The sequence below is a fragment of the Manis pentadactyla genome, chromosome 14 (assembly GCF_030020395.1).
Source record: "Manis pentadactyla isolate mManPen7 chromosome 14, mManPen7.hap1, whole genome shotgun sequence".
Taxonomy (NCBI): Eukaryota; Metazoa; Chordata; class Mammalia; order Pholidota; family Manidae; genus Manis; species Manis pentadactyla.
In genome coordinates this window covers 23,901,867-23,921,500 of record NC_080032.1, presented here as the reverse complement: position 1 = coordinate 23,921,500, position 19,634 = coordinate 23,901,867, and the positions used below count along the sequence as shown (strand labels likewise).

Genomic DNA, 19,634 nt, shown 5'->3' with positions numbered 1-19,634 from the left:
TAAGAAGTCTTTTAAAAATACACACTTGTAGAAAGGGGAGTGTGGGCAACCTCAGAGAGGAAGTGTGCTTAAGGGTGTAGGGTCTGCGGTTTTAAAGAGCTTTTTGGGTAGAAGTCAGCATCGGGCATGATGCATACAGGTGATTTACAATTTCTTTTAAGTTTTGTCTTAAGAATAGGGTTACTTAGGAGACTGTGTTGGCTCAGATCTCAGTATTCTTGCTCCCCACTGGTTTATTTATACTTCGGAGGTCTGTCTCCTGATCTGGCTACAAAGTTACTTGGTTACAAAGTTACCTGATTAAGGGGCTGAAAGAAGAGGGAAAATGGCATATAGGGTAAGCTGGGCCTTTTTGCAGGCTAAGTATATTTTACAATGGCGTGATCTAATTGGTACAATGAAGACTGGATGTGCTTGGATACTTTCCTTTATCTGGGGAATATCTGGACATTCCAAGTCACTCCTGGCCTTTGGAACTTCAACTAATTAACTCATTAACTCTGTGAATCCTTTCTGGTTCTCTGGTTTTAACTGGTTAACTCTTTAAGTTCCTTTTAGTGGGCTTTACTGGCTTTATTCTCTCTACCCTGCTCACATCTATTTTTCTGCCTAACAGAATTATCAACTCTCTAAGCCCATGTCTAAGAAATAACACTGTATGTAATTTACAGTTTAAGAGCAGGACTGTGAGACACCTATTGTGGGGGTTCTTGTCTGATTCTAAGTTCATGTTCCTAGGGAATGGATTACAAAACAACTAACTTCTGGGTATATGCAGTAATGCTACAGCTTAATATTTAGAGCCTTTAATTATAGTGAAATAGTTCTACAATTGTTTGATTTTTTTTCCCAAAATAAAGATAAATTTCAAGGAAATTCTACAGTAAGTTTTTTAAAAAACTAACTTACCTTAACTCATTTGCCAAATAGTTTACTAGGTCAGTGATGTTGTTGGCATTCATCATGTGAGACTTCAACACTTGAAAGTATTTTGTCTTTGCCAAAATCCCAAACTCCTTCTTATTTATGATATTATTCAGAATCAGATTTCTAATCTATAGAATGACAGGTATCATTATATTAAAAACGTGTCACGTTCTTATTCAATACCAAAACATTTCTGACTATCAGAAGTTAAATTATGACAAAACCCCTTTTTGAGAGGGTGGGGAAGGGAGCCCACTTCGGCCCATTTCAGTCTACAGTAAATCAATACGAGGTACTTGTTAAGTATTTCGGGACTTTTTATGAGGAAATCTGTTTACAATGGCAAGCAATTAAGGCTACAGATTTTCCACTGAGCACAGCAGCAAATACCATAGCAAAATGCGTTCCTCCCTCTTAAAAAATTTACTAAGGTTTTAATAAAAACAAAGCAATTTTATATATGAACAAACAGAGTAGTTTTCAGCTTCATCTTGAATTGGGGAAAATTATTACTTTGTAATATAAAATTTTTCACAGCAAAAAGTAGATAAAATTGCCTCTTACTTGATGTGAAAATCCTGCCAATTGGCCAGTATTCATATGCTCTTCTAATTGCTGTAAAATGACTTCAGGATTGCATGAGCCCAGAAAATTCTGGAGAAAATAAGCAAAACAAAATTAATGGAAAAGCATTACTACTAATTTGTGTCAAATCTGAAAGGTTTACATTTTTAAATCTGAAATATTTTAAGGAATTTCTATTACAGGAAAAACACTTCTATCAGATAACAAAAAATTATTGAAATAAGAAAAAGACATTTTACAAATACCTATTCTAATAGCGAGAGCTGTTTAACAAACATTTTGTCATTCTAAGTGTCAAAAGGAATCTATTTAAATACTGAAATTTCAAAAAGCATCATGAGATGAGTTTATGAATAGTCAAAAAAGAACAACGTCAAAGACAAGCACAGATGGCTTTGAAAAAATGTAATGAATAGACCAAATGACAAAAAATATGCGTGTTCATTTATACAGGTTTTGGTCTACTGGCTTACCTACCCTGGGATATAACTAAAATATTCCCAAATGCTTTGTTCTATTTATTCTATATTATAAAGGGAAAGTTATTTATAAAAGGCTCTCAAAATGCTTGAGACCCCTCTGTATCCACATACCATCCTGACTCTTCCCCTGCCCTCTCCCACATCCTATCACTAAGTCAAATTGCCTTCCTCCCAGCCTTCTCCATTTTCACTGCCGCACCCTACGTTGGGGACTCATCCACAGGCTGCCGTACCAGGATCAAGTGAGATAAAACCCTATTCTAACGCAAGAACTTCCCAAGGGTTTCCCTTCTTGCCTCCTCTCTCCTCTAATGCAGCCCACATGGATTATTCTTTCTAAAATACTGCCTGATCATTTCAATTTAGTCTTCCAGGAAAATCAACTGTTCTGATAAAGAATAAGGTTCAAACCCCTCCAAGCTCTGTCAGATGGCCCTTATTAGCCTATTTTTCCATCCTACCTCCACACAAATCTTCCACCCCACCCATACTGAGGTTTTTCAGGTTTGGTGAAAAGAAAATGCAACTTTTTGCAGGGCACATGCAATACGAGACCTTCTGTTTCTTTGGCAGCCCCTGAGGAATTGTTTGCATGGTACCTTAATTTGCTGGTGTCTTTTTTCCGAGTGGGGCATGAGCATTAGACAGGCTAATGCGAAAGCTGGAAGCTCTAACTGGACATACTGTCTGGCAATTCCAATCATGTCGAGATCATCTGAAACTGGACATCTTCAAAACAGCACATTACTTACTTAATAATCTGTCAGATTCATGAGATGATATTCGCCTTTCTAGCTTTCCACAGTTGTCATCTGTCTATGCTTTCAATAACTGTAAACATGAAAGCGCTGGTGCCCAACACATGATTAGTAATAAGTAACTTGAGTCTTTGATGGCATTCTTCTTGGGATAAAAGAATCTACCAACAGGAACACAGACTGCTGGTCATTGCTGTGATTATGTCTGAAAGCCTACACCTCATGCCTAAAGACAAATTTCAAAAGACTCAAAATCTAGGAAACAACACAGTATGCTTTAGGTAGTCACAAGAGGTACTCTATACTTACATTAAAATTGGGCACTCATTTTAGAGAAAGCTTACTGATCAGCAGCTTACTAGTTGTACTGCATGTAGAAAGTAGACCTTATAATAACAGACATTTTAAAAACAAGTGGTATACCTGACTTCCCAAGAAAAAAGAATTACTCATAAGAAATGTTCATTAGAAAGGAGTTTTATAGCAACACATCTGATTTTGTTTGGTAGGGAAAAAAATTTTTTTACTTACTCTAGAACAGCAACGAGACTTTCACAACAATCTGACAGCTGGGTGGGGCTTAAGGGACAAGAAGCTGAAAATAAACAACAGCAGCAATGAACACACATGAATACACACGGGACTGTCAGCGTTTCAGGGGATAGGAAAGTACCTGAGAGCAGTGGTATCTGCACCACGCGCTGCCAAGCTCTGCTGAAGTAGGGGACCTGCAGGAGCAAGCATAGTCAAGGATCATGCCTGGGCTATTACTAGAGCCCTTTATTTTGCAGTCACAGAACTACACCCTGAGAGCTTGTCTGGATGCTAAGACCAAACTCATAAAGTTTTATCTTCCTGTTTGAGATGATTAGATTCTAGGGTAATTTGCTTTGTAACTGTCCATTTTAGGACCCTATTATACAGTCCTGGCTGATTCATTATTGTTTCATTAATGAATGAAACCTGACCCCAAACACAAAATTTATACGAAGTCTATTATGTTCCAGACATTGTGCAAGGGCCACAAGCAAGGGGCAAGGAAACAAGAGAAAGATTTAAAAAAATGAATAAGGTAACAACCTAAATGCCCATCAGTAGGGGAGTGGTTAAAATAACTAGGGTACATTTTACTCTATAGTATGGAGAATAACAGAGTTAAAAATAATGAGATACCTCAAAAAGCTAAACATAGGGTTATTTATAAGACTCAAAAATTCTGCTGCCTGGCTCAAGAGAAACAAAAACACATGTCTCATAAAAACTTGTACACAGATGTTCATAAAGCAGCATTGTTTATCATAACCAACAAATGGAAGGGACACACAAACCCATCAACCAATGAATGGATAAACAAAATGTGGTATATATCCATTCAATGGAACATTATTCGGCAATAAATGGAATGTAGCACCGACACCTGCTACAGCATAGATGAATATTGAAAACATGACGCCGAGTGAAGGAAGCAGAGGCCACATATTGTGTGATTCTACTGATAAGAAATGACAAACAGATACAGCCAGAAAGTACAATTAGTGGTTGCCAGGGGCTGCAGGGAAGTGGAATGGGAAATGAGTACAATGGATGTGGGGTACATTTTTGGTGAAGGAAAATACTAGAATTAGATAGTGGTGATGGTTGCACAACTTTGTGAATATACTAAAAAACACTTAATTGTATACTGTGAAAGGGTATATTTTATATGCTAATTATCTCTCAATAAAAACAAAATTAGGTGTAGACCTATATATATGCTGATATGGAACAGTAACCAAGACACTACTGTTACATAAAAAAAAAAAAACACGGTCTAGAACGTGATTGTATTTGTATGGACAAACTATATGTATTTATATACACATGCACACAGACGCACATACACATATGTGCTTATATGGTAATAGGAAAGCTCTAGAAGAAAACATAAGAAATTGGAATGGTTACCTCTGCAGAAATAATTTTGAAAGGAAATGGTAAAGGAGAATTTTCCTATTTTACTTAGCATTTATTTATCTTGCTCTAATTTATTAAACTAAGAATAAATTATATATTTCTACATAATATATAATCATTATGTGGGTACATACAACTAAAGAAATTTGGAAAAGATAAGACATGGTCTCTGATGTTAAAGATTCCAAAGTGCAAGGGGGCAGTTGAATGTATAATTAGAATAAATTATATGTGATAGTGTGTTACTAAAGCCAAAGTGTTTTGAGAGCATAAATGAAGATGACAACTCTTGAGGGCTGGCGAACAGGGAAAGTGACATCTTTAAGAAGGTGACACTGGAGTTGAGCATCATGGGTCCAGGCACCATTTTAATGGAATGTTAGTTCAGTTCTTTGGTGAAGAGCTGATAAATACAGTGCAGCTGGCAGTCATACGCCAGTGAGGGTAAAGATATCAGTCTATAAAATGTACCTTAGAAAACTACGTACCTGCCATAAAGAATGGACACTAGAAATGGCTATTAAAACTCTCCTTAGATAAGGAATCTGTGGGAGGGAGGGAAAAACAAACAACTTCTGAAGACAACCAAAATGGAAAATGGCAACATGAAATACCAGATTCTTAAATTTTCCCAAGGAATATCAGGAAAACTCATTTTCCATGAGAACCGCAAGAGAAGTTCACTAATTCACAAATATCAAAAAAGGCCAGGGAACCTCCCATCAGTTTCATTTATGAAATTTATGTCATTTGTGAGTTTGCACTTTCTCTGGCCTGACACCAAATTCTTTAAATTTGGCATGAACACAATGAGAGCAAATGGTTTCAGCAGACATCTGTTCAAGAAGGAGCAATACAACATGTGTAGGGGATACTGTGTGAATGCTTTAAAATAACTTAGTCTAAGCGCTGAGTCTTACTCACCATACTGAAGCCAAAAAGCTTTTGTAAGAGCCCATTCCAAAGCTGCAGGTCATAGATTTTGTATTCTAAACAAAGCTCGGTCACCAACCTTACTGCCTGAAGCAGAAAAAAACATCAAGACACTTGTCTTACTGCTTCAAGACACCAGTAAATCAAACTACTTTTGCAAAAGGCAGGGCAGCTGAATACAAATATGCTCACAATATAGTGTGTGTCTACTAATTGCAATGAAGGCCCCCATCTCTCTAATCAAAGTAAAAAAAAGAGAGATTTAACTTTTTTTTTTCTTTTTTGTTGTCATGGACATGCGAACAGCACCTCAGACTTCCCCCCTTTCTATTCACTAACAGTTTGCCTGTTGGCCTCATACCCCCTTCACTTCCTGGGCTCCAACTGCCTCAGACACTAAATTTCCACAGCCAACTAAGAGGAAGAGAAACAATCTCTCTCCAGACATAGGAACAGTCTCTTCTTCTCATCTAGATGGTGACACACAGGACTGGGGAACGAATTGTAAAGTGCTCTCTTGCTGGCAGGGATGGCTTTAGGACTTAGGTTTTAAGGGAGGGAAGGGGACTTCCAAGTTGCCTGTCACCTGCTATGATGGAGAGTAAGAAACATCTCAGAGCTGTAGACTTGTTCAGGAATAGAGTTTCTCTGGTTTTGTCTTTCAGGACCCTGAAGGGCTGCAAGCAACTGAGTGAACCCAGCAGCATGTGAGAAGACGGAGGCCCCACCATTGGATGACTCAGGGCACATACCATGGGTTCATGGCTGTGGTTTTTCCATAGACCCTTAATCATTCCTTCCTTAGGACTGTTGCAAAATAATTCATATGTGATGGGGATATTCAAAGTCTCAAATGATGCCAGAAAAGTTATACATTTCAAATAAGATCTGGAAAACAGCAGCATTTATGGGAATCATTCTCATGGGCCACATAAACATTTAAAATACAAGCTACCATATGGAAATATCAGGCCTGCTTGTTTTCAAATATCTAAATTTTGGTTTTTAAATACATTCACTGAATATACTATTAGAAAGAAATCAATTTGAGGAGGATGAAGAAAACAGTTTCTAAATGTCTCAAAGAAGAGAGGGAAACTGTATGCTGTGAAAGGCCTATTTCCCCTTTGCCAAAACGTCAAGGACGTTCAAGGTAACAGAATTATGTTTACAGTTATTCTAATGTACTCTTACACACTAAGGCACTTAAAAGTTATACTTCTGAAGAATGACCTGTTTCTCTTAATACAATTAAAAAAATTATACTTACTTCACTTCTTCAATGGGCTTTTTGAAGAGAGATTCTATAGTTTCTTTGTTGGCCAAGTAGAGGAGACACTGAAGAGCTCGTGTTCTGTGGGCAAAAGTTAACTGACGCACACCTAATGCCTGAAAAACCGAAAAGGTGCGGAGAGTGGCATGCCTGCACACTGTAGTTGGGCATACAAGTTTCAACTTAGGTAATATAAGCAACACCATTAAAAAAAAATATTGATTCAATTTCTGCCCTCAGGGTGTCAGTGGTTCTTAAAGTGTGGTCCACCAATCCTTGAGGGAATGTTCCTCAGACTCTTCCAGGATGGAAATGGTCAAAACTACTTTCATAATAGTACTAAGACGTTATCTGCCTTTTGCACTGTGTTGATGATTTGCACTGGTGGGTGGAAGTGTTGGTTCAAGCCAAGGCAAGAACACCCCATTGTTGTAGCAGCCATTGCGTTCCTCACCACCTTGCATTCACATTCTAAAAACCAAAGATGACTCCCGCTTAGGCTCTCAATGAAGCAGTGAAAATTAATTTTACTAAACCTCAACTCCTGAATGTATTAATTATGAATTCACATTTGAATTAATATTAGTTACTTAAAATGTATTCATTTGTATTCTGTGGGACAAAATGGGAAGCACTCATAAAGCCTATTGCAGTAGGACGGTTTTTTTCAGGGAAAAGCACTTGTATGACTGAGTTAAGCAGAGCTGGCACCTTTCACGGAATACCCTTTTTACTTGGAAGAAGGACTATCACATAAATTAATACCCAAGAAAAAAAGGGTATGTCCCCACACTGCTGCCAGGGACGTACAATCAGACTTTCCCCTCTTTCTACCTTCTCTCCAAGACCCCTCTCCCTCTGTTCTAATTGCCTCAGAACATTTCTATATGCAAAAGTCTGAAGGCCAAAGAGTTCGTATCACCTTTAGGGAAAAGAGAAAGTTTAGTGTGAAGTTTAGTGGGTAAGGAATGGGTGCAACTGGAAGTGAGGCCAGGGTGGAGGTTTGGCCCCATGGTATTAGTAATGTTGACTAACTAGGGAGTTGATGTTGAATGCAGATAACCCGTAGGACTGTCAGTAGGTGCAGTCTGCTGAACAGGATGGTACAGCGGCCAGCATTAAATGGAAACAATCTTTCTTTACAAAGTAAGATATATAGTGCTTTGGGTAAGTATGTGATGAACATTATCTTAGTCATGTTAATGATATTAAGCATGGTAAATATGCAGGACAAAAATTGCTAAGCTGAGATGCAAAGATGACTTTGAGCCAGTTTCTAGAGCTTACAGTGGTGGCTGACGTTGCAAATATGAACAGCATTCTGGAACTATAATCAATCGGACGAGACAGAAGGAGATACAGGACTCTGAAAAAAAAATTTAATTACATTTTAATTTAGTGATAGATTACCAAAACAACAGTTTTACTGGCCATAGAAAAAATCATTAGACATGCCCAACATAGGTCTGACGGGTTATGTTATGGGTCAAGGTCTTTTTCCTCTCCCCTCTAAAGGATGCTTAATTAATCTCTTGAGTTCCTTTATAGCTAAAGAAGATAATAATACAATAAATACCAGTCTTCTTTAAAGTGGCTCATCAGTTTCTGATTTTTTAAATTCTATTTAAGAAACTCATACAATCTATAACTGAGAAGTACACTGAATACTACACATGGAAAATGCTGTTTTAGTTCACAGGACCTTGTTAGTGGCACATTTTGACCTCTAGACTCAGGGCTGACTGGCCCTCCAGGGAAGGGCAAGATGGATAAGGGGGGGAGCTTTCAGTGGGAAAAGGCAGAAGTTATGAAACTGGCATGAAGTCCCTTTGGGATCTCTTCTTGGGGTTTTCTTTCTCTCTTTGAATTGTTTTCCTTAGACTTTCCATGTAGTTGATTCAGTTAGGCACTCCAGGAGCTACCTCTTGCTTAGAAAAGGTGCCCCTGCCCTTAAAAGACTAAGCAAGGATGAGGTGGGGTCCAGAGGACAGAAGGGCAAGGCAAGGGCAGGGAGCCAGCTCTGCCCAAACTGGGAGAAATTCTTCTCTCAGCTTTGTCATTCTCTATCATCTCTCACTATCAGATCTCTGGGGCCAGTATAGGAGGTAGGGCTTCATCAGTGACTTGACCTGCTTTTAGTCTAGACCAGGAATGGCAAGAAGCTGGCATGCATGTCAACACTCCTGCTCCTGTGCTTATGCCAAGCATCATTAATGGATTACCACATTCTTTTTTGATTTGGGTCTAGATAGAGTTTTGTCAAGATGGCAAGCCATGACCAATCAGATTTAGCATGTTAGATAAAATCAACAAGCCTTTCCTGGTCTCAGTCTTAGGTTAGAAGGGGAAAGAAATCCTGGTGGCCCATATCTGAACGAGTCTAGCTCACTCTGGTGAGAAAACATATAAGGGTCGAGGGCAAAGTCCTAGCTAATAAAACAGTTTTCCTTTGCTTGAGGGACACTCCCTGTAGAGGTATTTCAGGAACTCTCAGCATTAGTAGAAACTCATGGAGGTTCAGCAATTCTAGGTCTTGGTTGTTTCTTATTTATTCCACTGTGGATAGTTCTACACGGGCATAGCCATGTGTCAGTGAATAGATTCTGATCCAAGTAACATTAAGAAAGTCTTTACAAAAACAGCCTTGGAGAAGTTCACTGGTAAGTCTTACTGGGCAACAAGATATAGACAAATGTAAGGAAAGGAACGGTACCTTCGTAGCGCTTCATCTTCTTGAAATTCAAACAGTTCTGATGGTTTCTTTGAAAAAGCAAAAAAAAAAGTAAAAAACTGAAGTAAGTTTGTTGATTGCATAAGCTTATGAAAATCTATTAGATGAAAAACCCATTATATGAAATTGTGTTCACATAGAAGAAATCAGAGTGCAATTCATTATCTTATGGAGAGTTGCTTAAAAAGTGGTTTACCCACATTCATTTAGTCAGCATGTACTTAATGAGTACTTAACTATGTGCCAGCATGATTCCAGGCACAGGGGTTGCTGAGTGAACAAAATGCACAGTCCTGTCCTCCTGGAGCTTATGTTCACTGGAAAATTTTTAAAAGGAAAGGACTCCATGCATTTTAAATGAGTCATTCATTAATTCAGTATATATTCATTGGGATTTACAAAGCAATGTGCTAGAAGCTATGTATAGACACAGTTCCTGGCTTCAAAAACTTCTGGTTCAATACTCTGAATTTACGTATAAGTTAAAACATGCTGGTTTTGGTTTCTGAGTCAACCACAGATTCTAAATTGAAATGGCAAGTGATATAAAAACTAACCAAAAACCCAATGTTTAATAATAAGTTATATTATTTGTTTATAAACATACTTTCTTTCCAGGGATATCTGCATAGGTGGAGAGAGGAATTACAGTCTCCCTAATTAAGTTCTGCCTGAAAACTCAGAAGAAACAGTGTATGAAATTCTGTATTTGGATTGCTGAATCTCATAAATTTAGCTGTTAATGATACTATTTCTAAAAAACTGATATTATGTGCCTCCTGGTATCATGTACTGAAAAGAACACATCACCTTTATAGTATTGTTGTAAAAAATACATGACCTGAATATAATCATAAGAAACATCAGCAAACCCAGGATAAGACATTTTACAAACCAGTTGGCCTACACCCTTTAAAAATGCCAACACCCCATCATGGTCAAAACAGATTCAAGTAAGAATCATCAACAGATGCTAAATCGGTTGTGTGGTAAGGGAAGGAGTCTGAAGAGGAACAGGATATTAGATTGTCTCAAAATATCTCCCCTAATAATTACAAAAGGAAATACAGTAACTATGTTTAACACAGAAACAAGACATCTTAACCAGGTTACCTAAATTAACATCACCTATTAGGGCAAAAAGAAATAATGTGCCTCCAAATGTCATACCCTGAGAAGGATATGTCATCACTTAGCTAAGACTCTAGCCAAAAATGCATAATTCAAATCTTGTTATGAAGAAATACTAGCGGCAGCTTATAAAATAATTGGCCTGTACCCTTCAAAAATGTCAGTGTCATAAAAGAAGGAAAAGTCACAGAACTGCTCTAGATTAAGACATTAGAGACATGATAAATAAATGCAATGAATTATCCTGGACTAGATCCTACTCCCAGGGAAAAAAATTGCAATAAAAAACATTATTAGGACAGTTAGTTAAGCTGTAACTTGGACTTTAGATTCAGTCTATTTGTATTGTATCAATATTAAATTATCTGATTTTGATAATTATATTCTGGTTAAGAGAAAAGCTTTGTTTTTAGGAAATACACACCTAACTGTTAAGGGGGTAAAGGGACACGACATGCAATTTACTCCCAAATGGTTCAGAAAGATATTATGAGTACATATATTACACAGAGAGGGATAAAGCCAATATGGCAAAATGTTAAAAACTGATGAAGCTGGGTGAAGGATATACAGGAATTCTTTTACACTACCGTACCCTTATGTTCAATATTATTTCAGAATAAAGTGTTAATCACATGAATCTGAATCTAGGAATAGGCCACTTCTTTTATAAGAATTCACCTGGAATCACTGATTAAAACAGCTGCAATACAACACAAAAATAAAAGGAAAAAGCAAACAACCTCATTAAGTCATCAGATAACATAAGGTATTAAAATGAACAAAAGTTCCTTCTAAGATCTAATGTTCCTAATTAGGAGGTTTTATCAGTGCCAACAACATACAGAACAGATGCTTTCAGAGAATGGACTTACGTCACCAGGTTTCGTGGATGGACACAACCACTTTTCCAACAACATGTCCCAGACTTTCTCCAAATTAATTTCATTAACTTCAGCAATTTCTTTAGCTGCTGCGTGAATATCTAAGATATTCAAGATAAAGAATTTTAAAAAACCCCTCATGTTTGTAATACAAGATAACTGGGAATCAAAATGACAGTTCTCCTTGGACAAAAAGGGTTTTGTCCTCACCTGGATAATCTTTGCTTGAAGAATTCTGAATTCTTTGATTTATAGTAGGATGTTCATACAGACTGACAATGAGATGCGCTGGTTTTCCTATCACTCTTAAATATTCTGCAGTGTTCAACTTGTGGGTTATGAGCACGGCTTCTGTGCCTGATCGCCGGTACTGAATATGAAGCTTCTTCAACAAAGCCTCAGCTTTTTCACGTGTTTCATCCTATAAGAAATACCAAGCAAAAAGGAAACCTTGTTTCCCAAATCTCAAGTGAGGCTAAAATCCATCTTTATCAATCAAGGCCCCTCCCTGATTTAGTTACATCCTTAAGCATCTACAAAGCCTCATCTTCTTTCTCCATTTTAGGCATACAACTCTTGAAAATGCCCATGGCCATGACATGATATGCTAGCAAGCGAAATTTAAAGGAAAAGAAAGGAACCTTCAACATTATGGTTCAGACTCACCTGAGATGGGAGATTCTGTAGCCATCTCTCGGCTAAATACAGGCAGAATTTCAAAGTGGACATCTTGAAGGAACCTAAAAGATAAAGAAGAGATTTACAAGCAAATCTTAATCCTTTCAAGACAAATCAGCAAGATTTTTTAAATTACAAAAATGCACACTCATACTAGAAAACAATTTAAACAGGACAGAAGGATACAAAACAGGAAGTATAAGTCCACCGAGGCCCACCCTTCTGCTTCACTTCCTAATCCTTTGATTCTTATACACCTCTACTGGGTGCACGTGCACGTCGTGCACATTTTAAGCCAAATGGTAAAAGATAATAGTGCAGCCCAATTTGCTATTCTCGCTTAGTATTTATCTTTCCAAATCAACTATTGTATTCCATTCTATGGATACACCGTTTTTTAACCAGTTCGTGACAAGCGAGCATTTACAAAAAAGTTATTTTCAACTTCTGTTACAACTAAAAACATAGCAGTAAGTGTCTGTGTTTTTATCCTCGTCTGATTATACAGGAATAGCTAAGGATTCATTACTGAAAGTATGACTGGCTATTTGGTTTACATCAATCTATATTCCCACTGACAAGTGGGAGAAGTGAGTTACCCCTGTACCCTAAGCAAGCAGCAAGGAGCCTGGCTTATTTCACTGGAGCCTTTTTGGTACTCAGCAAATTTTAGCAATTTCAGCAATGCAACAAGTGAAGAAAGAGGGCACATATGTTTTTAAATATCAATTTTTAAAGGTTCTCCTTAAAGATACAAAAGGAGTACATTTGTTCACTACAAGTTTGAAAAACAACACAGATGACCCTTTTAAGTCCCATTAAGGAAGAATCCATACCTTCTGGGATATCCTGGGCAAGACTGATGGCAATAGCTACCGCCCACTCTGGGTTAACTATAGATAATAGGTAGGATTCGATGGTTTGTGTGATCTTAGTTATTTCCTTGTTCATTAGTGTTGAGGATTTAGCTTGTGTTAACTTCAGGAGCTTTGGCTTCAGTTTTTTTTCGAAAACATGTTTGGCTGTTGACACATACAGAGTGTCCAAAGAGAACTTCAAAGAAAGGAAAAATTAAGGCTGATTTATATGTTCACCTTTAAGAGTTTTTACATGAAAGCACAACATCCTTCTACCCAGGGTCTGAATTAATTAGAAGATAAAGATACACCCATTAAAAGGCAATACAGCACAGAGAAGACAAGTAATGACTATTACAGCATCTTACTATGCTGTTAGAGTGACTTGATAATATGGGCAAATTCTGAAACCACAATATTATTCATGTGAAACTTTCACAAGATTGTATATCAATGATACTTTAATGAAAAAAAAGATACACCTATTACCTTCATTAATTTAGAAATTAGGAGCAATGTTGGGAAGGATTCTTCACTGAGTTCTGTAGCTAGAAAGGAAACATGGAAAGCATGATTTGTGTAAGAAAAAAACTTTGGCTGCTCAGTTAAATTCATAAGAAGTTAAGGAACATACAGAGAATTTTCCAGAAGTTCTGTGCTGTGCCAGAGAATATTAGGTGAAATGGCAATCTAGTTTGGGCAGCAGATGGCAAAGTTATTACATGCTCCAACATATACTGATATTCTAGGTCCACTGGAGGAGAAATTCTTCTGTATGACTTCAAATGTTTCAGAAGACTCAATGCCTATATTGAAATAGAAAAGTATTTTCCTGTGAAATGAAACCAATCCTAACAGTTTTTAAATTGTCTAACCTATACACACAGATTTCCATTACTGAAACAGTCTTGTTTAGTCTTATCAACTACTTCTGTAGTTTTACTTCTAATGTTATTCTTCTAAGCCATACTTTATATCAACATTAAAGAAATTACTCTAGGAGAAAACATTGGAACCTGTGGTGGTTGTTGGTGGGATGTTTTGTAAAGGAGAGTTTGGCAGTTCCCTATGCTCTCTTCAAATAGTTTTAGAGATATCTCAAAAAAGCTTGATTTCCTTTTATATACATAGGCGGTAGATCTAATCCTCGATGTCCCTTACGACTTCTAAGCTCTTATCTTGTGTTTTGGGGGTTTGAACAGCCTATCAACCCATTTTCTTTTAATTTTTAAAGTTCAATTAAAACAGATATATAAGATACTCTGACCAAAATTCAGAAAAGACTAAAAAGTTACTGAAAGTACTAGAATTGAATCAGCCCTACCTACCAACTAACACAGAAACTGAATCTAACTCTGGGTCCCATATGCCTTTTTTTCTTTTCCCCAGATGACAAATTATTTTGTTTTGATTCTTCCAAATCAGTCCTTTAGTGACTTCATACTCCTGGACAGATTTAAATCATTTTGGTAAGGCAGAAACAGGATTAAGACATATGATAAAAAACAGAGAACATGAAAAATATTTTTACTTCAGTTATCTTAAAGAGAAAAGGAGATAGAATAAAATGTACAGTTTAAAGGGAACTCAAAGGATAACTATAACTTTTCAAATGATCCAAATAAAAGCATAAAGATAATTAAGTCTATAGTATTCTTTGTTATACCTGGTTAATATTAATGCTGGTTATCTTTTCATCAGCTCTTTCTATGACTTTCAGGACAATTTCAATCATTTCATAGTCATAGGGATCCAACTAAATAAAAACAAAAATGTTTTAAAACTTGAGAAGAAGTTGCTAGGTTGACAGATGGTTTTATTCAGTTATGTACATCAGTACAGAGGACAAATACAAAATCTCAGTGCACTACGATGTTAGATTATTCTTTTAAAAAGTGAAATAAAATTTTCTCATTGTTAAAAGTAGTTCTATTAAGGCAACCATACAGGCTTTAAAATATTTCAAAGTTTAAAAAGAAAGCTATACAAGGAAATATTGTTTAAAGACAGATGCTCTTAGGTTATGAAACATCTAGAAATACCAAAATTTCAGTTTTATAAAATTTTTTAATCAAAATTCTATTTCTTCCACTTACAATGGGAAAATGAGATTTGGAGGAAATTGACCTTTTCTTGGAAATGACTTAACTAAAAGTGTGGGCCTCTAAGCAAAAACTGTTCAAAGGATTCCATTCTAGCTTTAACCATATACTAAAATGCAAGAATTAATTGGGTAGCATCTGTAGATGCTCATAAAAAAGAAAGGAAGTATTCTCTTTGTTCTTTGTTTCTGCTCACACAGTTACTTTTTTTCCATTTTTTAAATGCCAACTAAAGTCACATGAATAATAATAATGAACAACGTGGGAAGACGATCTCTGTAGTATCTAGAAATTTTGTTTAAGTCTGTGTAATTTGCAGCTGAATTGCAGGCAATATATGAAAATGAAGTATTTCTTTTAATCTTACTTCCTCTCCCCTTTCCATCTACCTTTATTCCCTCACCGAACTACCCCTTGACTTAAAAGTTCCAATTCTCAGATCTCCTAAAGAATAACCATATGGACTGGGGCGGAAGATGGCGGCGTGAGTAGAGCAGCGGAAATCTCCTCCCAAAACAACATATATCTATGAAAATATAACAAAGACAACCCTTCCTAGAATAAAGACCAGAGGACACAGGACAATATCCAGACCACATCCACACCTGAGAGAACCCAGCGCCTCGTGAAGGGGGTAAGATACAAGCCCCGGCCCCGCGGGAGCCGAGCGCCCCTCCCCCCAGCTCCCCGCGGGAGAAGAGCAGGCAGAGCGGGAGGGAGACGGAGCCCAGGGCTGCCGAACACCCAGCCCCAGCCATCCGGGCCAGAGTGCAGGGCCCTCGATACTGGGAAAACAGGGCAGCAAGAACAGTGAGCAGGCACTGGAGGCTGGGCGACAGAGGACATAAGAAAAGCGCGCGACCATTTTTTTTTTTTTTGCTTTTTTGCTGCTTTGTTTTGGCGAGCGCTTTTTGGAAGTCTTAAAGGGACAGGGACCCCAATATTAGGGAAACAGGGCAGAAAGACCGGTGAGCAGAGGCCTGAGGCTGGCACCGGAGAATAAAGAAAAACGAACGACCACCTTTTTTTTTTTAATTAAAAATTTTTTTTTTTTTTAATTAAAAAAATTTTTTTTCTTGTTTTTTTTTGTGGTCGTTGTTTTGTTTTGGCGGGTGCTTTTTGGAAGTCTTAAAGGGGCAGGGCGGGCCACTTAATCCAGAGGTAGGGAATCCGGGATCTCTGGGCACCCTAACCCCTGGGCTGCAGGGAGCAGGGAGGCCCCTTACGGAGATAAATAGCCTCCCAGCAGCTCCTGCTCCAACGCGACTCCACCATTTTGGAGTAGCTGCCCGAGCCAGGCCACGCCCACAGCAACAGCGGAGATTAACTCCATAGCAGCCGGGCAGGAAGCAGAAACCCTGTCTGCGCGCAGCTGCGCAGCACAAGCCACTAGAGGCCGCTGTTCTCCCAGGAGAGGAGGGCCACAAACCAACAAGAAAGGAAGTCCTTCCAGCCGTCACTCGTCCCAGTTCTGCAGACTATTCCTATCACCATGAAAAGGCAAAGCTACAGGCAGACAAAGATCACAGAGACAACACCAGAGAAGGAGACAGACCTAACCAGTCTTCCTGACAAAGAATTCAAAATAAGAATCATAAACATGCTGACAGAGATGCAGAGAAACACGCAAGAAAAATGGGATGAAGTCCGGAAAGAGATCACAGATGCCAGAAAGGAGATCGCAGAAATGAAACAAACTCTGGAAGGGTTTATAAGCAGAATGGATAGAATGCAAGAGGCCATTGATGGAATTGAAATCAGAGAACAGGAACGCATAGAAGCTGACATAGAGAGAGACAAAAGGATCTCCAGGAATGAAACAATATTAAGAGAACTGTGTGACCAATCTAAAAGGAGCAATATCCGTATTATAGGGGTCCCAGAAGAAGAAGAGAGAGGAAAAGAGATGGAAAGTATCTTAGAAGAAATAATTGCTGAAAACTTCCCCACACTGGGGGAGGAAGTAATCTAACAGACCACGGAAATACACAGAACCCCCAACAGAAAGGATCCAAGAAGGGCAACACCAAGACACATAATAATTAAAATGGCAAAGATCAAGGACAAGGAAAGAGTGTTAAAGGCAGCTAGAGAGAAAAAGGTCACCTATAAAGGGAAACCCATAAGGCTAACGTCAGATTTCTCAACAGAAACCCTACAGGCCAGAAGAGAATGGCATGATATATTTAATACAATGAAACAGAAGGGCCTTGAACCAAGGATACTGTATCCAGCACGACTATCATTCAAATATGACGGTGGGATTAAACAATTCCCAGACAAACAAAAGCTGAGGGAATTTGCTTTCCACAAACCACCTCTACAGAACATCTTACAGGGACTGCTCTAGATGGGAGCACTCCTAGAAAGAGCACAGCACAAAACACCCAACATATGAAGAATCGAGGAGGAGGAACAAGAAGGGAGAGAAGAAAAGAATCTCCAGACAGTGTATATAACAGCTCAATAAGCGAGCTAAGTTAGGCAGTAACATACTAAAGAGGCTAACCTTGAACCTTTGGTAACCACGAATTTAAAGCCTGCAATGGCAGTAAGTACATATCTTTCAATAGTCACCCTAAATGTTAATGGGTTGAATGCACCAATCAAAAGACACAGAGTAACAGAATGGATAAAAAAGCAAGACCCATCTATATGCTGCTTACAAGAAACTCACCTCAAACCCAAAGACATGTACAGACTAAAAGTCAAGGGATGGAAAAACATATTTCAAGCAAACAACAGTGAGAAGAAAGCAGGGGTTACAGTACTAATATCAGACAAAATAGACTTCAAAACAAAGAAAGTAACAAGAGATAAAGAAGGACACTACATAATGATAAAGGGCTCAGTCAAACAAGAGGATATAACCATTCTAAATATATATGCACCCAACACAGGAGCACCAGCATATGTGAAACAAATACTAACAGAACTAAAGGGGGATATAGACTGCAATGCATTCATTCTAGGAGACTTCAACACACCACTCACCCCAAAGGATAGATCCACTGGGCAGAAAATAAGTAAGGACACGGAAGCACTGAACAACACAGTAGAGCAGATGGACCTAATAGACATCTATAGAACTCTACATCCAAAAGCAGCGGGATATACATTCTTCTCAAGTGCACATGGAACATTCTCCAGAATAGACCACATACTAGGCCACAAAAAGAGCCTCAGAAAATTCCAAAAGATTGAAATCCTACCAACCAACTTTTCAGACCACAAAGGCATAAAACTAGAAATAAACTGTACAAAGAAAGCAAAGAGGCTCACGAACACATGGAGGCTGAACAACACGCTCCTAAATAATCAATGGATCAATGACCAAATCAAAATGGAGATCCAGCAATATATGGAAACAAATGACAACAACAACACTAAGCCCCAACTTCTGTGGGACACAGCAAAAGCAGTCTTAAGAGGAAAGTATATAGCAATCCAAGCATATTTAAAAAAGGAAGAGCAATCCCAAATGAATGGTCTAATGTCACAATTATCGAAATTGGAAAAAGAAGAACAGATGAGGCCTAAGGTCAGCAGAAGGAGGGACATAATAAAGATCAGAGAAGAAATAAATAAAATTGAGAAGAATAAAACAATAGCAAAAATCAATGAAACCAAGAGCTGGTTCTTCGAGAAAATAAACAAAATAGATAAGCCTCTAGCCAGACTTATTAAGAAGAAAAGAGAGTCAACACAAATCAACAGTATCAGAAACGAGAAAGGAAAAATCACGACGGACCCCACGGAAATGCAAAGAATTATTGGAGAATACTATGAAAACCTATATGCTAACAAGCTGGGAAACCTAGGAGAAATGGACAACTTCCTAGAAAAATATAACCTTCCAAGATTGACCCAGGAAGAAACAGAAAATCTAAACAGACCAATTACCAGCAACGAAATTGAAGAGGTAATCAAAAAACTACCAAAGAACAAAACCCCCGGGCCAGATGGATTTACCTCGGAATTTTATCAGACATACAGGGAAGACATAATACCCATTCTCCTTAAAGTTTTCCAAAAAATAGAGGAGGAGGGGATACTCCCAAACTCATTCTATGAAGCTAACATCACCCTAATACCAAAACCAGGCAAAGACCCCACCAAAAAAGAAAACTACAGACCAATATCCCTGATGAACGTAGATGCAAAAATACTCAACAAAATATTAGCAAACCGAATTCAAAAATACATCAAAAGGATCATACACCATGACCAAGTGGGATTCATTCCAGGGATGCAAGGATGGTACAACATTCGAAAGTCCATCAACATCATCCACCACATCAACAAAAAGAAAGACAAAAACCACATGATCATCTCCATAG

At 37.9% G+C, this 19,634-nt stretch overlaps 1 protein-coding gene across 6 annotated transcripts in view; it reads right to left on the bottom strand.

The window, feature by feature from the left end:
* Positions 1-19,634, bottom strand: part of KNTC1 (kinetochore associated 1) — a 78,523-nt gene that overhangs the window by 9,403 nt on the left and 49,486 nt on the right. For 4 of the 6 annotated variants that reach the window (XM_036922058.2, XM_036922059.2, XM_036922060.2 and 1 more), the window contains 18 exons: positions 14,859-14,948; positions 13,827-13,998; positions 13,682-13,740; positions 13,172-13,388; positions 12,324-12,397; positions 11,868-12,078; positions 11,649-11,758; positions 9,625-9,671; positions 8,199-8,277; positions 6,909-7,027; positions 6,391-6,526; positions 5,630-5,725; positions 5,194-5,250; positions 3,426-3,480; positions 3,284-3,347; positions 2,594-2,723; positions 1,492-1,581; positions 910-1,055 (listed from right to left, as the gene is read on the bottom strand). In XM_036922058.2, coding sequence (XP_036777953.2) covers positions 910-1,055; positions 1,492-1,581; positions 2,594-2,723; positions 3,284-3,347; positions 3,426-3,480; positions 5,194-5,250; positions 5,630-5,725; positions 6,391-6,526; positions 6,909-7,027; positions 8,199-8,277; positions 9,625-9,671; positions 11,649-11,758; positions 11,868-12,078; positions 12,324-12,397; positions 13,172-13,388; positions 13,682-13,740; positions 13,827-13,998; positions 14,859-14,948 — 1,952 coding nt within the window. Of the gene's footprint in view, positions 1-909; positions 1,056-1,491; positions 1,582-2,593; positions 2,724-3,283; positions 3,348-3,425; positions 3,481-5,193; positions 5,251-5,629; positions 5,726-6,390; positions 6,527-6,908; positions 7,028-8,198; positions 8,278-9,624; positions 9,672-9,702; positions 9,960-11,648; positions 11,759-11,867; positions 12,079-12,323; positions 12,398-13,171; positions 13,389-13,681; positions 13,741-13,826; positions 13,999-14,858; positions 14,949-19,634 lie in introns of those variants that run through there. The other 2 variants (XM_057492261.1, XM_036922061.2) reach the window with 2 other exon arrangements.